Source organism: Condylura cristata, unplaced genomic scaffold (genome assembly GCF_000260355.1).
Source record: "Condylura cristata isolate star-nosed mole 26May11 unplaced genomic scaffold, ConCri1.0 scaffold00025, whole genome shotgun sequence".
NCBI classification, from domain to species: Eukaryota; Metazoa; Chordata; class Mammalia; order Eulipotyphla; family Talpidae; genus Condylura; species Condylura cristata.
This window is the reverse complement of record NW_004567126.1, coordinates 22,267,992-22,282,141: the sequence shown is the minus strand read 5'-3', so window position 1 is coordinate 22,282,141 and position 14,150 is coordinate 22,267,992. Positions and strand designations below refer to the sequence as shown.

The 14,150-nt window shown below is 43.5% G+C and overlaps 1 protein-coding gene across 18 annotated transcripts in view; it reads right to left on the bottom strand.

The window, feature by feature from the left end:
• The window catches only part of CADM1 (cell adhesion molecule 1), a 323,968-nt gene that overhangs the window by 28,918 nt on the left and 280,900 nt on the right, over window positions 1-14,150 (bottom strand). For 8 of the 18 annotated variants that reach the window (XM_012729565.1, XM_012729570.1, XM_012729571.1 and 5 more), the window contains exons 8-9: window positions 13,708-13,791; window positions 3,568-3,600 (exon numbers count right to left, since the gene is read on the bottom strand). The exons of 3 other annotated variants lie outside the window; for them this stretch is intronic. In XM_012729565.1, coding sequence (XP_012585019.1) covers window positions 3,568-3,600; window positions 13,708-13,791 — 117 coding nt within the window. The remainder of the gene's footprint in view (window positions 1-3,567; window positions 3,601-13,707; window positions 13,792-14,150) is intronic. 7 more of the 18 variants (XM_012729567.1, XM_012729569.1, XM_004689238.2 and 4 more) reach the window with 2 other exon arrangements.

Here is a 14,150-nt window from a genome sequence, read left to right as displayed (position 1 = left end):
GGAGGGAGGGAGGGAGGGAGGAGAGGGAAGGAGGGATGGAGGGAGGGAGGAAGGAAGAAAGGAGAGGGAGGGAGGTAGAGAGGGAGGGAAGGGAGGGAAGGAGGGAAGAAGGGGAGGGAAGAAGGGGAGGGAAGAGAGGAGGGAGGGAGGGAGGAAGGGGAGGGAAGAGAGGAAGGAGGGAGGGAGGGAGGGAGGAAGGAGAGGGAGGGAAGGAGCGAGGGAGGGAGGGAGGGGAGAGAAGAGAGGGAGAGAGGGAGGACTTTAAACCCAGAGGGAGCCAGCTGACTGCAGTGCAGCAAAAGCACAAGCGCTATTCCAGACCATGGGCATGCGGTCACCCAAACCCTCTTATCAGGAGGGGGGTGGGAGAAGGGAGAGGGGACACACAGGGTGGAAAAAGAACAAGGCACAAGACACTTACAAAGAAGCACCCACATTTGAGCAAACAAACAAAAACCACCACGCACGCCCGCACATCAATAACCATTGTTAACACCATCCGTGCTGGAAGTCATTCATGCATTTCCGCCATCAGTGTCAGACCTGTGGCCCCAGGATTTGACAGTGTTTTTTGCATCGCTCAACATGCATACATGACACAGGATTCTTCCTGTCCGGGTCTTTAGGATGAGCTCCAAAAACACAAATGCTCAAGATCCTTAGTCAGAGAAGATCCCTTCGGTCACCCTAGTCTCAACACCCCATCCTTCCGCTAACATTTGGCTTTACTATCAATTAGATCCTTAAAAACACACTGTGGCTGATGGTTGTTTGGTTTCTTTTTGGAGAAAATCCATTTGATTCTGAATCATGCCCATGCACGTCTAACCTTCCAATCAATACATGCTTATCCCAACCAAATATTGTTAAGAACAAATGGCCAACATACATAAACAGCTGGAATACTTCATACATACTCTAGCAACACAAGCTTGAATAAAATATTTTAATGAGTCTTCAAAGGGAAAGCTTTCTGTAAAGTTACTTTTTTTTTCCTTTTTATAAAAGAAAAGAGAAATAGGGAAGGAAATCCAGTTGAAACTTTTAAGACCAGTGATCTCAATTGGCTGACCTAGTTTGTCTTGTCATTTAAGTTGTCAAGTTATCAAATCACTTAGCATTCCTCCAGGCCCCGTGCCTATAGTGAATGTCTAAGATCATTCTCAAATGAACAGAAGTTGGACAGTTGCTGCATGGAAGCAGCTGGGGTTGAACCATAATTCACTTGAGTAAAATCAACTCTACCTTCATAGCTTTGAAAATGTGATCCCCTGCCTTTTAATTTCTACCATATTCTATTACCTTTTTTTATCCTCACAACTGACCTGGAAGATGTTTTCCCTCTGTTGAGTAAGTTCTAGTTATTACTGTGGCTTGCTTTCTTGTGGGTTGTTGAGTCTGCTCCTGGAAATAGTGGTAGAACGCTCTAAGGCTTGCAGACAAGTTGGAAAATGTATTTATAAATGTATCATAGTGGAATTAAACTGGGCTATCATTTCTTTCATTCTGCTATTAAGAATCATAGATAGAGCTATTCTCACTTCCCTTTTTGTCCTCCTCAAATTTCTTGGTTCTAGACCATGCTCATGCACTGCCAGTTGGTAACTACCACACTGTTCCTGAACCAAGGTAGGGGTGGCCCCGCCCAGTTTTCTACCTCAGGTGCTCTGAAGTCATGTATTCCAAGTGTCTCTCATACTACAAAAAGAGGTCACCTTCACTTTCTCTCCAGAGACAAAGAAATAATCAAAAATAGTATCCTGATATCAGCATCAACTCGTAAGTCAAGTAACTCCTCAATTTCCAGCGCAGAGGACTCCAAGACCTTTTTCCAGTAGAATCACATAAGTACATGGATTCTACTGAAGGGACTCTAGGAAATAGAACTCTGGAGTCTTAGGGGATCCATGATCAGTATTTCTCCAAAGATCTCACAGAATTCAGAAATCTTATGGTTACATTTGACCTTGGAGTTAATTACCGGAAGCTCAGAACTTATAGCACCTTAAGAAGAATAGGACAAAATCTGTTGAACTACATTAGAATAGCTTTAAAGCTCAGAGAATAATCAATAAAAGTCAGGAAGTGCTCAATTAATGATGAAACCTACAAATAACTAAGCTTAATGGAGTGCAATGCCTGAGGTGTAGCAAGCACGTGGGGCATTGCCTCAGGAAACCTAAGTTTTATGCCTGATTGATTTCTCATGATTGTCATGGATGTGGCCCTTGACCTTATTTTGCAGACTTTCCCCTTTGTGCCAATGACAAGGAGAGGCAGCTGTCACGGTAAGTGGGGAGATAGGTAACTGCTCCATATCTAAGATTGCCTCCCGGGAAAGCAGACCTGCCTGCTATGCACCCAACCCCCCCACCCCACCCCATAGTCCCTTCAGGGACAGGTTCTGCTTAATCATTTCCAACTGGTACATCCTCCAGAGTAGGAATCTTTCAGGAAGCCAGTTGGGCTAGGAGCACAGGTTTCCCTAAAAGGTAAATGAACACTACAGGGTTGGCTGATCACCTCTTGTCATTTAAACGATCAATTTCAACCCTGTACCACATGCAAAGAGATTTAAGGAGGCCCTTTGCCCACTAATTCCCATGGATTCAGTTATTAAAATTCAGCCCATTTTTTAAGCTAACATATCTTTCTCTAAGTATAATCGTGCCAGGATTAGATTGAAGTAATAAAATCATATACGGATGAAACAGGATTCTAATTTTCTGATTGGAGGGCCAAGAAATCATCAATAGACTTCTTCCAACCTAAAAGTCAGTGGCAAAATTGGGAACAGGAACCAAGATACCCCACGCCCCCTTCTGAAGCTTTCCTCACTTGTTTTTTGTGACCTTTGGCTAAAATCTTAACCAGCTATTTAGTATTCTGCCTTAAAGCTACCAGTGCATGAATGATGTTTAAATGCCCCAGTTAATGTTAAAATCTACGTAGGGTGTGGAGACGTTTCCTGCCAAATGTTAGTGTAAATATTTATGCTCATGTAGGAGACTGAGAGTGAAAAGGCAAGGGGTTGTACAGGTCAGTGTGGTTAGGAACACACTTAAAAGAAAGAGCAGTGATCTTCCTTGTCACCATCTATAAGTTTCAACAGGAACCTCCTCCCTGACCAGGCCTCCAGTCTCAAGGATGAAGTGAGCATACAACTCAAGTGTTCCCAAGACTCCAGCCGATCAACCAAGAAAGCAACCGAGCTGTTAATTCAGAGGCTACCAATTGAATGCAAATATTAGTTTTTTGGAAGCTCTGTGCATTTCCACAATTGGTGGAGTTACAGAAACAAGGACTGTGCACAACGGAAAACTGTCCTCTCAGCCAGCCGGCAAGAAGGTGGCCTCGGCCGGCTGAGACGGCAGCCATTGGCTGTTGAACTCACAACAGAAATGACAAGACTTGACATCCTTTCAAGCCCTAAAAATTACAGTGTATTTATGAGATCAGTCTACTTGAAACGCGGTTTCCCTTGAAGACTACATTTCTCTTTTTCCCAGGCTTGCCTTGCCTCTCAGCAGTGCTGAGAAAGTAGATAAACAGGAATGTGATACCAACCGTGAACTGCTGGTTCTGTCGTCGCCGTTGTGTCTACAGACGGGAACAGAGGATTGGAGGAAGGGAAGAAACAGGAGGAACGGCATGCAAAAAAAGGGAAAATGGAAAAAAATGGAACAGATAATATATGAGCAAGCTTTCAAAGAACATCGCGTGACAAGCAATAATAAATGAAAAGCAAAAAGCATTTGAAGTGAGTTGCACTGTTTTAAGACATGCCTTCAGCTCAAAGCTGCGAGCCAGTGAGGAAAACGGTAAATTCTTTGGTTCTGGGGGTCTTGCCAGGAGACAACTACTCGCTAGTCAATTGTCAGGGAAACATGCAAAGTGATGAGAAACACCAGTGCAAACTCAAGTGACTCTGGGAGAGGGCTCTTCAGGCATGGAGACTCAGTGCTGTGACAGAAAAGCTCAGTTGGAAGGCTGCTTAAACAATGGCTTCACACATTCAAACATTGTCTTTGTTTGAACCCAACCCACCCTGGAACTCCAGCTTCCTGACTGCCAATTAGGTGTCACTGAGTCAAGAAAACCGCACTGTTAGGATCCTTTATGGTAGATGCCTGTGGGTGCGTACATGAATCCGGGTTTTCCATCCGGTGTTTTATCTCAGCAGATTTCAGCCGGAACGTTCAATTAAGTGGGAGGCATCGCGAATTGTCTTCAGATCAGTTTTGGTCTACACACATGCTCGCACGCACGCACGCACACCCACCACTAATCCATGGTAGAAAAAAGTCTGTCATGGAAACACTCAAGTGCGTACACTTTGCCAAATGCCATTTCTAATCATGTGACATTCCAAAAAGGAAAGCATTTGGCCGTTGCTCGGGCTCACAAGTCAGAACCACGTTCACCGGGCGCTGCTAGGCGCCTGCCTTCATGGCTGCAGGAGATCGCGCGATCTGTTTTTCCTTGCCAGGCACACACACCGCAGATGAACGCGCACTCTCTTTCTTCTTCCATTTCTGACGCCGTTCAGGTTTTCTGCTCCTTCTACCAGGCTGCAAACCAGGCTTGCCGCCCTGGCTCCTCTTCACAGGAAATTCCTCAAGGGGTTCAAAAAATTGTCTCTTTATTTTTGGCAAGAGGGAGAGTGGGATAAATATCTGACAAAATGCAGGATGACATTCTTTTTCCAGAGTCGTTTTAACACCACACTTCTAGCCAACTTCACTCCAAAGTCGCCCATCTGGCCACGCTTTAATTTTCAGTTCTGTGCCTCTCAAGTATGTTTCCTTCCTCCAGTCCCTGCTGGCCAGAAAGGCACGGATGCCTGAACCACGGAAGCCTTCGCTTGTGGAGGTGGGGGTTCTGGAATAAGTCTGCCAGGGGCTACCTGTCCCTTTTTAGAATGCACGCTTTGAGCCGGTAATTACTTTCCCGAGCACTGGAGACTCCAGAAGACTCCTTCAGGTCCGACACAGGCAATGTTTAAATGTACGGGAACGCCCAACATAAAGTTTGGGGGCCGAATGAGCCTGGTGCTTCTCATTTACAAATGTGTCACGTGAATTCGCACCGGTGTTCCCCTTCAGTTGGCATGCTTTTCTCAGGACCCTAAACCTTCAAACAATAGGAGCCCTGAGAAGGGCTTCTTAGAGGGAGCCAGAATTAACCAGAAGTCTGACAGTTCACTGCAGTTTAAATATAACTACGGCTGAGTTTCTGAAGAATTGATGAAAGAAAAAACATAAAATACACCGTATAAGAACACAATACTTACTTACAAGTCAAGTCTGTATGCATAAAATAACAGTAAAAAAAATACCAAAAATTGTACAGTTGAAACATCTCCTTACTTGAAACAACCAAGTCAGAGTTAGTTTGAGGTGCTTTCAATTTGAGGGGCAAAATCAAATGCACATTTGTACAGACACACTTAATTATGCACGTTCATACACTTTATGGTTAGGCATTGGCTCATTTTCAAAATTAAAAAAAATGCAATAAACACTTTGGCTCGTTATTTTTGTAGCAGCACTTCTTATATGCTTAATTTCACCAGGTAAGTAATTAGGATACAATGAAAAGAGAGGAGGGAGAATAAACTCAAGGGTTAGAATCTCAAAAATATCATCTTTGCATTAACCAAGTGGCTCCAATTTATTGTCTTCCGACATAACACCATCACGTCAAGTTTATGAAGAAAAGAAACCATGTGGGGCTGACCGTCAGCTCCCACGGGGGTAACCAGAACATCAAGGAACGGCAGGTTACAGTGCAGCTTGCTCCCCCATTCTGGGGGTGGGAAATCCATCAATTGCACCCACAATGGGAGGAAAAAAGGAGTGTTTAGAAAGGGGGAAAAACATGTTCTAAAACAGTTAAAAGCAAACACACATTCAAGTCAAACAACAGTTATTGCAGCTGGACACGGCAGAGCCACTCAACTGGGGGTTCTGCTCAGCCACGGCGGAGGAGACAGGGACACAGAGAAACACGGGGTGGCCACACGGTCCAGAACAGGACTGAGGGTGTATCTGGGGAGCGGCCGATTCCACTTCTCTAAGAGCATCTGGTGTGCTATCGGAACAGAGGCTATTTCAAGTCAAGAACTAAAAAAAAAAAAAAAACTCTTTAGAAGTGACTTTGTGCTCCCTGCAGGAGAGCGCTGTGACAGGATCTAATTCTCCTTCATAATTGCATTATGACTTCATGCAGAAACCACAGACACCCTGGCTCTGAAGTGAGGGTTGCTGTGTGAAGTAGGATTTATTAGGGTGTCTTAATCAGAGGATTGGCAAGATGTGCAAGCCCACCCCCGTGAATCAACTTGTGGGGTCACTCTATTGTTTGATAGCATTCTATGAGTACAGGTCAAATGCAAATACTTAATTTCCAAGTAAGTTATAAATGTTGGAATTAGCTTCAAAAATGAGAATGTCTAATTGCCCTCACCAAGGGCTTTCCAAGCCTCCTTTTGGCGCAGCCTTCGAATGTAATCTTTGAGCTAGGTCCAATGAAAAATAGGTCACAAAAAATTAAGACTTAACAGTGGTGTCGGGTTATGAAATTAAGAAGAGCTCACTGAGCTTTACCATCTCTATTTTAATTTTAATTACAATGAGGGGAAATTTTTCATACATCTATTTTATATGGTCAACAGAAAACAATTACATGTTCTTGCAAACCCAGTAAGTGTGCACGGACTTAACAGTCATTCTCTTGCTGTTTTATGAGTATAATTAAACCAGGCATCAAGGGCAAGCCCCCACACTGCCATCTGAAAAATGCACATCTCACTAAATATTGACTTCTCTTCTTAGTCTCCTGGCCGTACAGTTTATGGGACCCTCTGATGAATAAATTAAACATTACCTGTATTTCATGATGCAGAATGAAATGTACATAAGGAAAGGCTCCAAAGACATGTGAGATTAGAGACACTAGCTGTTTAACCAAATAGCCAAAAAAAAAAAAAAAAAAAAGAGCTGACTGCATGAGAAGCAGCTGGGCAATATTTAGTTGAAACAGTCATGTGTACGCTCCACTGTGGCACATTCTAATCCCTTCATATGGATTCTCTCCAACTTAGAATTGTTCACTGAGTGTGACAGACTGGGGGTTTAAAACTAATCCATAAATTAGTCCGTGGTCTCAAACACAATGGGCACCATAAATGAAAATGAAAATCCTAGAACAAAATTAAATTCACAACCTTAAATACTTTTTCTTCTCCAATTACTCTGTGGTGCTCCTGCTTTACAATGCACGTTCCCTGCAACACTGCATGGGGTTGTGGGGGGATGGTCGGGGAATGGGGTGTGCATTAAAAAATGCACAGTGTAATATTCCAGAGAACCAATCTGCTCGGAAGCAGAGCTTAATTGTAAAGAATTTAAATTCTCCCATTTTGATTGTCATAAGCTTAAATGAAAGCATACTAAGCAGTCCAGACATATTTTAATACACTTTCCCCCAGTTTATTTTCTTAACTAAAGTCAATAAGGAGCCAATGGGTTTTCTTAATTGAATTCCCCTTCAGTTTGTGTTATGGAGCGGCTTTAAATCTAGACACTAGGGCAGGGAAGAAATTCCCCTGGCAATTGTATTTTCATAGTTGTGCTGTGCTGGCCAATATATATTACATATCGTGTTCCCCCCACTCCCCCATTATTTATTTTTGACTTATCTGAAAACTGTTGAAAGCAAAAATGCATGCTAGAAAATTAAACTTCGAAATTTATTTTCCACTGGTTTCTGTTCACTTTCCTTCCATCGACATTATGCTTTAATTAAACTCCCATTTCTCAGGGATGGGAGAAGGGATGGAAACAGACCTAAGCTAAAAGGTCCAAACAGAGTCCTGGCACTTCTTAATGTCACCTCTCCTCTGAGTGAAGAGACTGCTCGCCACAGAACAGCAGGAAGGGGAGTGGATTTTTTTCTGTTAAGCAATTTCAAGTTTTGTTAAAAGCTTCTTCAGAATTGTTCACTAGTACTGCTGTGCCCCAGAGATCTTTTCATTTGCAAACCAGATGTTCTGAAAATAATAGGAATCTGTACAGTGGTTTCATTTAACAAGGAAAACAATTCCTATAGCATGTGGGGTGTGCCTGCGGGGGAGGGGGAGGGACAGATGAGGGATGCGAGGAGCAAGTGGAAGTGAGCTCTACAGTAGCAGCTGGGATTCACCCTGTACTGGGTACCAGAGGGCTGGGTCCTTTCTGCCATGTCTTTACCCTCTCTCCCCCCAAGAGAGTGCCAACAGCCACTTGGAAATCTTGAGTGTTTACATTTTTTTTGTGCTGTTGATAAACCTTTTGTGTGTAAAACATGTGAAGTCTTTCTCGACACTTCATTATTTTTAAACAGACAGTACATGATAGAAGCATTAGAAAAAAAATTCTCACTTCCCATCTTCTCACTGCTTTCTAAAAAATGTAGAAGCAGGTAACCTTCATCCCTTTGGGTTCTAATCTTGCTTATTCCCTCATAAATCCACATAGGTCAAAAACTGGTGAACTATGATGGTATTATAATAGGCTCACAAATGCCAGTAAAATAACAATGCAGACTTAAGATGCATACAAAAATGGTTGTGTACTTTTGGCTCACAAAACTGATTAAGACGGGAGCTTGTGTTCCATTAATAATCCTGTTATCAGCTAGACCACCAAATTGGTAGTACTGGTAAGGATTCAATAAATGATGAATGAAAAACAGTCTCGATGGAGTAAGAGCCATCTTTAGGAAAAAGGCAACTCAGGAAAGAGTCCAGGAAGAGAGAGGGGCATTGCTAACAACAGCTCTGTATATGTCTAGGACATAAACACACAGGGAAACAGTCACAGTGGTGACAGATGTTTGAATTCAGGTTGGGCTGCCATGCTTGATTCTCGAGTGCCACACTTCTTGAGCCACATTTGATCCTTTCTTTGATGGGGGAGACCAAATTCTGCTTCTCCTTGGTCCTCTCCCCGTCTGTGCCACCCATTCAGCCCCGCTGTTGGGTTTCAGCACATCTAACCTATCTCCTCAACCATATTTTAAGGGGTTTAAGGAATTTTCTATCTTCACAGGCCTAAGCATACTGCTGTATGTCTAGTGCTTGATATTTGTTGAATGTATGCCCAAAAGGTGACATATATAATGCCCCTTGCACCAGGCAAGGGGGAGTAGCATAAGGGGGAGTAGTCAAGTTAAGACCTTGAAGAACACACAGCTCATTGGGAGCGGCTCTACTGTGACTGACGAGACTCCCCTCTCTACCCCAACTTCCAAGATCCCCCTCTCTCTATTGCAACTTGCAAGACCCCCTCACTACTATAATTTACAAGACTCTACTGTAACTTGCAAGAAACTTAAAACTGTGCTTTCTCCAAGGCATATTGGGTTTTGAGTCCTGAGATGCCAGTAAAAAAAAAAAAAAAGAAAAAAGAAAAAAAAAAGAAAGAAAAAAACAACTGCTGTTTTCCTTTCCAAGAAACACAAAACATTTAATTGGATATGTACTTTAAAAAAGAGAAAAGCTGGTTTTGAAATGACCTACTTTGTCCCTATGAAGAATTTTTAAATGCGTTTCAGAATTTGGCCCTATATCTTATTCTTAGGTGATTTTAATTCTTTAGTTTATGCTGGTCATGTGCAAAGCAGCCCACAGACTGCTCTTCTCCCAGCCTGACTTCCTATTTTATTTGCTAAAGGGGTTTAAAACTGAACACTGTACATAGTGCACAGCAACGAGCAGCTCACTCAGACGCCATAGAGGCAAAACTACTACCATATCCCCCAAAACTACAGAGACAGTATCTTCCTAAGATGATGGCAGGATAGAGCTTCCTCGGACTGTCAGAGGGTGAAGGTTAGCACCAAATAGGCGAACAACTACCTATAAATACACCCAATATACCAAACATAGCTAACTTCAAAGAGCTGAGAAAGAAACATACAAAAATCCCCAGTATGGCAGGAGCTTCTTTTCTTTGCTTCCAGCCCTTGTGAAGAATCTGTAAGAGGGACATTTACTCTGGGAAATGGCTGCTTTTTCTGTTTTAATTGAGGGCTCCAGGGATAATTTAGAGTATGCGGTTTCCTCTTCCGGGTTACAGCGCAAAGCTTCATGAATGAAACCACACGGAAAACTTGACATGATTTTTTTTTTTAAATGAAAAGGAAAGTGAGTGGGGCCCTGCCAAGAGGTGAGACAGAAATATGTGGTCAGAACAGCCATGTAGTACATGAAAGCGAAAAGAACCAAGGACTTTGAGGATGGACCACAAGGTGGCTCTGAACGGGGCCCCCTCCTAGCTCCATCCCTCAAATGGATTTTTTCTGGAAAGAGATATTATGATATTAATGGCCTAAGAGTTGTAAAGCTGCAACCATGCTGTATGGCAAATGGATCAAGTATTCCTCGAGGGACTCGAAAGACTACACATTCTCCTGTAGATGAGGGTCTATAGTGGGGAGGCTGGCTCCATGCAGGATGGACAGACCGATGGACACACAGGCCCTACTGCTCCCTGCTAGCAGGGTAGGTCCTGGGTGGGCAGAGGCCAGCAGGACTATACTTACAAATCCTCCCTCTAATGGGCCTCCAGGACAGAGCTCTGAGCTGTTTGGAGAGAATAAGGCAACCGAGAGCTAAGTGACAGCTGGCCTCTCTAACAAGGGGAACGATTCGATTATCCTGGCTACGGAAGATGAAAGACAACACTGGAGTACTTCCTTTGAGGGAAATCAGAAATCAACTATGATCTTTGAGCTTAAAAAAAAAAAAAAAATATATATATATATATATGTATGTATGTGTGTCTGTAATAATATATGTGCATATATTTCTATGTGTGTGTATATATATATTTAATTGCATTTGTATATTTTACTTGTAATCCGACGCTAAGCTGGGGAATGGGCTTCAGTTATTACATCTGAATGGGAGGAAAGGAACAGATGATTGTGGGCTGCTGCTGCTTTTTTTCTGAGTTCAGGCTTTATGTTACTGTCACTGGATTTAGCTGTTGAAGCTTTTAAGGCTAATGGTGGCAGTAATGTACCAAACAGTGCAAGAGAGGAGAAGGGTGGAAATTAATTTAGCTATCCATTTGTCGAGATTCAGTCTGGAAGATTTTTTAGGAATCAATCTAAATCTAGGGACTAGCCTGGACCTTTAAAATGGGACATAGCCTCATTCAGCTCCATAACCTTTCATCTGTTTGAAGAAAGGAGCAAATGTTAAATTTCACAAGTGTACTTTCTGGGCAAGATAAATACATGTAAGACGGCTTGTTAAGACACAGTAAGCCCGTAAGATCACATCCATTAAGGCAGCGGATTCTACACTGTTGTTTTAGTAGCAATTTTAGTTTAACTACTCTTGGACGTGCCGGGGAGAATCTGGACATTCATTGCCACAAACGTAGTTTGTGTGCAGAAAGGTTTAGTGCTAACACCAAGAGGCTGAAGGGCAGCGATGAGATTTTCTTACACCACCTTGCGCTAAGAGGTCGGCAGCAGAGATGGACACAGGACAGGTCCCTGTAATGGCACCTTAGATGTGGAAAGAAATCTAGCATTGTTTGTTTTTAAAATTTCCTCTTAAATGGAGTCTCTGCAGCCGGAACTGTGATAACAGCGAGTTGTAGCTGTGTGAAGACATAAGATTAGCTTTAGTCTGGAGTGAAGGATTAAGAGCTGAGTTGCTGAGATTGATTGGGAGTGGGGAAGAGTCTGGGAGTCTAGGGCATGTTAAGGAAGTTTTTTTTTTTTTAAAAAAAGCTAAGCCAGTAGAGATGAATGAAAAGTGTCCCATATTAAAGGGATGATGCAGAGTGGATAAGGCCTCGACTGCCTTCCAAAGCAAACATGGCCAGCTTTGTCAATGCCATTTCCGCAATGAGATGTAGTGAGGGCAGGTTTATGCCTGTGCACCTTCTGCAAAGAAAGATGACCAAAGGATGTCCTCAAAGGTTCATGGAGGCAGGGCAGTGGTGATAGAGGTGTTGTCATTTACACTGACATCCAAGGGACTTTCTGCAACATTTTATGAAAACCTGGGAACAAGAGCTCAAGCCTAATCTGGCTTACACTAGGTGAAGAGGTAAGAAATCATGAAAGATTAAAAACCTAGTTCAGTGTGGAAGGTTGGTGTATAGAGGCTCAGTTAGCCAGGGCTATCTGGCCATGCTTATTAGCAGTACAGAAAGTGCGAGAAATTTTCGCTGTATGAACTGAATTAATACTGTAGAAGCAGAAGGAACTAACAAAAAGCTAAAATAGAAATACACAGACACACACACACAGAGACAAGAATTTAGGAAGCAGTCTGGGTGGAGCTGAGGTTAGAATGAGACTCCAAAACCAACTGATGGATTTTCAAGTAAGTGTAGACAATGATGGTTTCATGTCCTACATCTAGGAAACCTCATAGGGAGCAAATGAGGTTCCTTTTAGGTCACTGTGATGGTTAGAAAAGGGAAGAAACGGGAGGTTTGACAACCCACTGGCAGGGCTCATAAACGGATGAGTGTCAACTTTGTGATGCTCTCTGAGTTCTTGCCATGTCCACCTCAGTGGCTGCTGTGGAAACTGAGGCCATCTCCAAAAAGTCAGTGTAAAGGACGGTTCCATGTCTAGGGGTAAAGAGGCTTCCTACACAAAGAACCACGAGTCAAGTGTTCATGCTGGCCCGGAGCGCGTGCTGGGCACAGCCTCAGACAGACCAGGGCGTCTCATCAGGTCACACGACGAAGTAGAGTTATCTTGTAAAGAGACTGTTTTCCTCATAGAATAACTCGGATGTGTTTCTGGGGTGGGTACCTGTGAGCAGTGGGCAGGGGACACTTTACCTAAGGAAATCCTGTGTGTCGGTGGCCAAGGTCTGCCATCACCTTTCCTATCTTGAAAGGCAGAGCAAATGCCAAGACTCCAGACAAACATCATCAAACGATATGAAAGCCACTGGAGACAGGAAGGGGACAGATGGCAGGCCTCGCTCTCAGCGAGTCAGAAATAAGAGTGGGACTCATTGTGAGTAAGAGCTATAGACCGTCCAGGGAGAAAGCCAGTGAGGGCTGCACTGGTGCCTCTGCCCCTCTGTGGAGTGGAGGGCGGGGCAGACCCTGGGGCCCAATGCCCACCTGGGGCCCAATGCCGAAAGGCAGCGGCTCCCTCTACCCCTGTGACTACCAGGCCTCCAAAACAGGTCGTGACAGCGCTGCAGGTTCTCTCTGGGGCAAAAAGGACTCTATGCCATTAGGAACACGTCCCCACGGGCATGTTGAAGGGTGTGTGTTTTCCTTTGTGTCAATTAAGAGGAAATGAAGAAAAGGAGAAGATCCAGAGCCATATTACTTACCATTTTGTCAACCGGGACCAGGCCTAATCTACTGCTTTGACTCTAGCAGCCAGGCACTTTGTATTGGCATTTTGCCTTGAACAGTGATGCTCAAAAAAAGAATTCTCGAATGCGTCAATGGCAAAATAACGGATCTTTTGTTAAATGCTTGGAGGGTTAAGATTTTTCTGGAGTCCCTGAGGTTCAGGTAAGACCACAGCATCCAAGTCTTGGACGTTCCAAACTAACGGAAGGATTCCTTCCGAGGGCTCAGTGGACGCATTTAGGGTTCTTCTTAAGCCATAGCAGAAAGACAATATACATTCAGGACATTTTCAATGGTAATGAAGGTACCATACCTGCGATGATGGTAAGGATGGTGGTGGTGGTGGTGGTGGTGGTGGTGGTGGTTGTTGTGGGAGGAGGGATAGTTGTGGGGGGATCTGGATAAAAAAAAAAAGGAAAATCAAACCCACAATGCTGAACACAACAATGACCAGTAATGACAAAACAAAGGCATGAGGACATCGAGATGTTTGTTTGATGACTTCCCCCTTTCAAACCCAAAGTTCTTTTTCCCTTCAAAGATTTTTAACCCAAAGTCTTAGATGGAAGAGCTAAGAAAAGAAGAGAAGAGATTTGTATTAATGAAGTGAACAAGAGATGAACAGATGCAGAGAGGGAGGGGAAAAAAAAAAACCCAAACATATGACCCTCTCTCTCCATCTGATTTTGAAGATAAGGTTGAACTAACTCAGCCCCGGGGGGCACGGGGGACACAGTGGTTGTCATTTTACTGTAC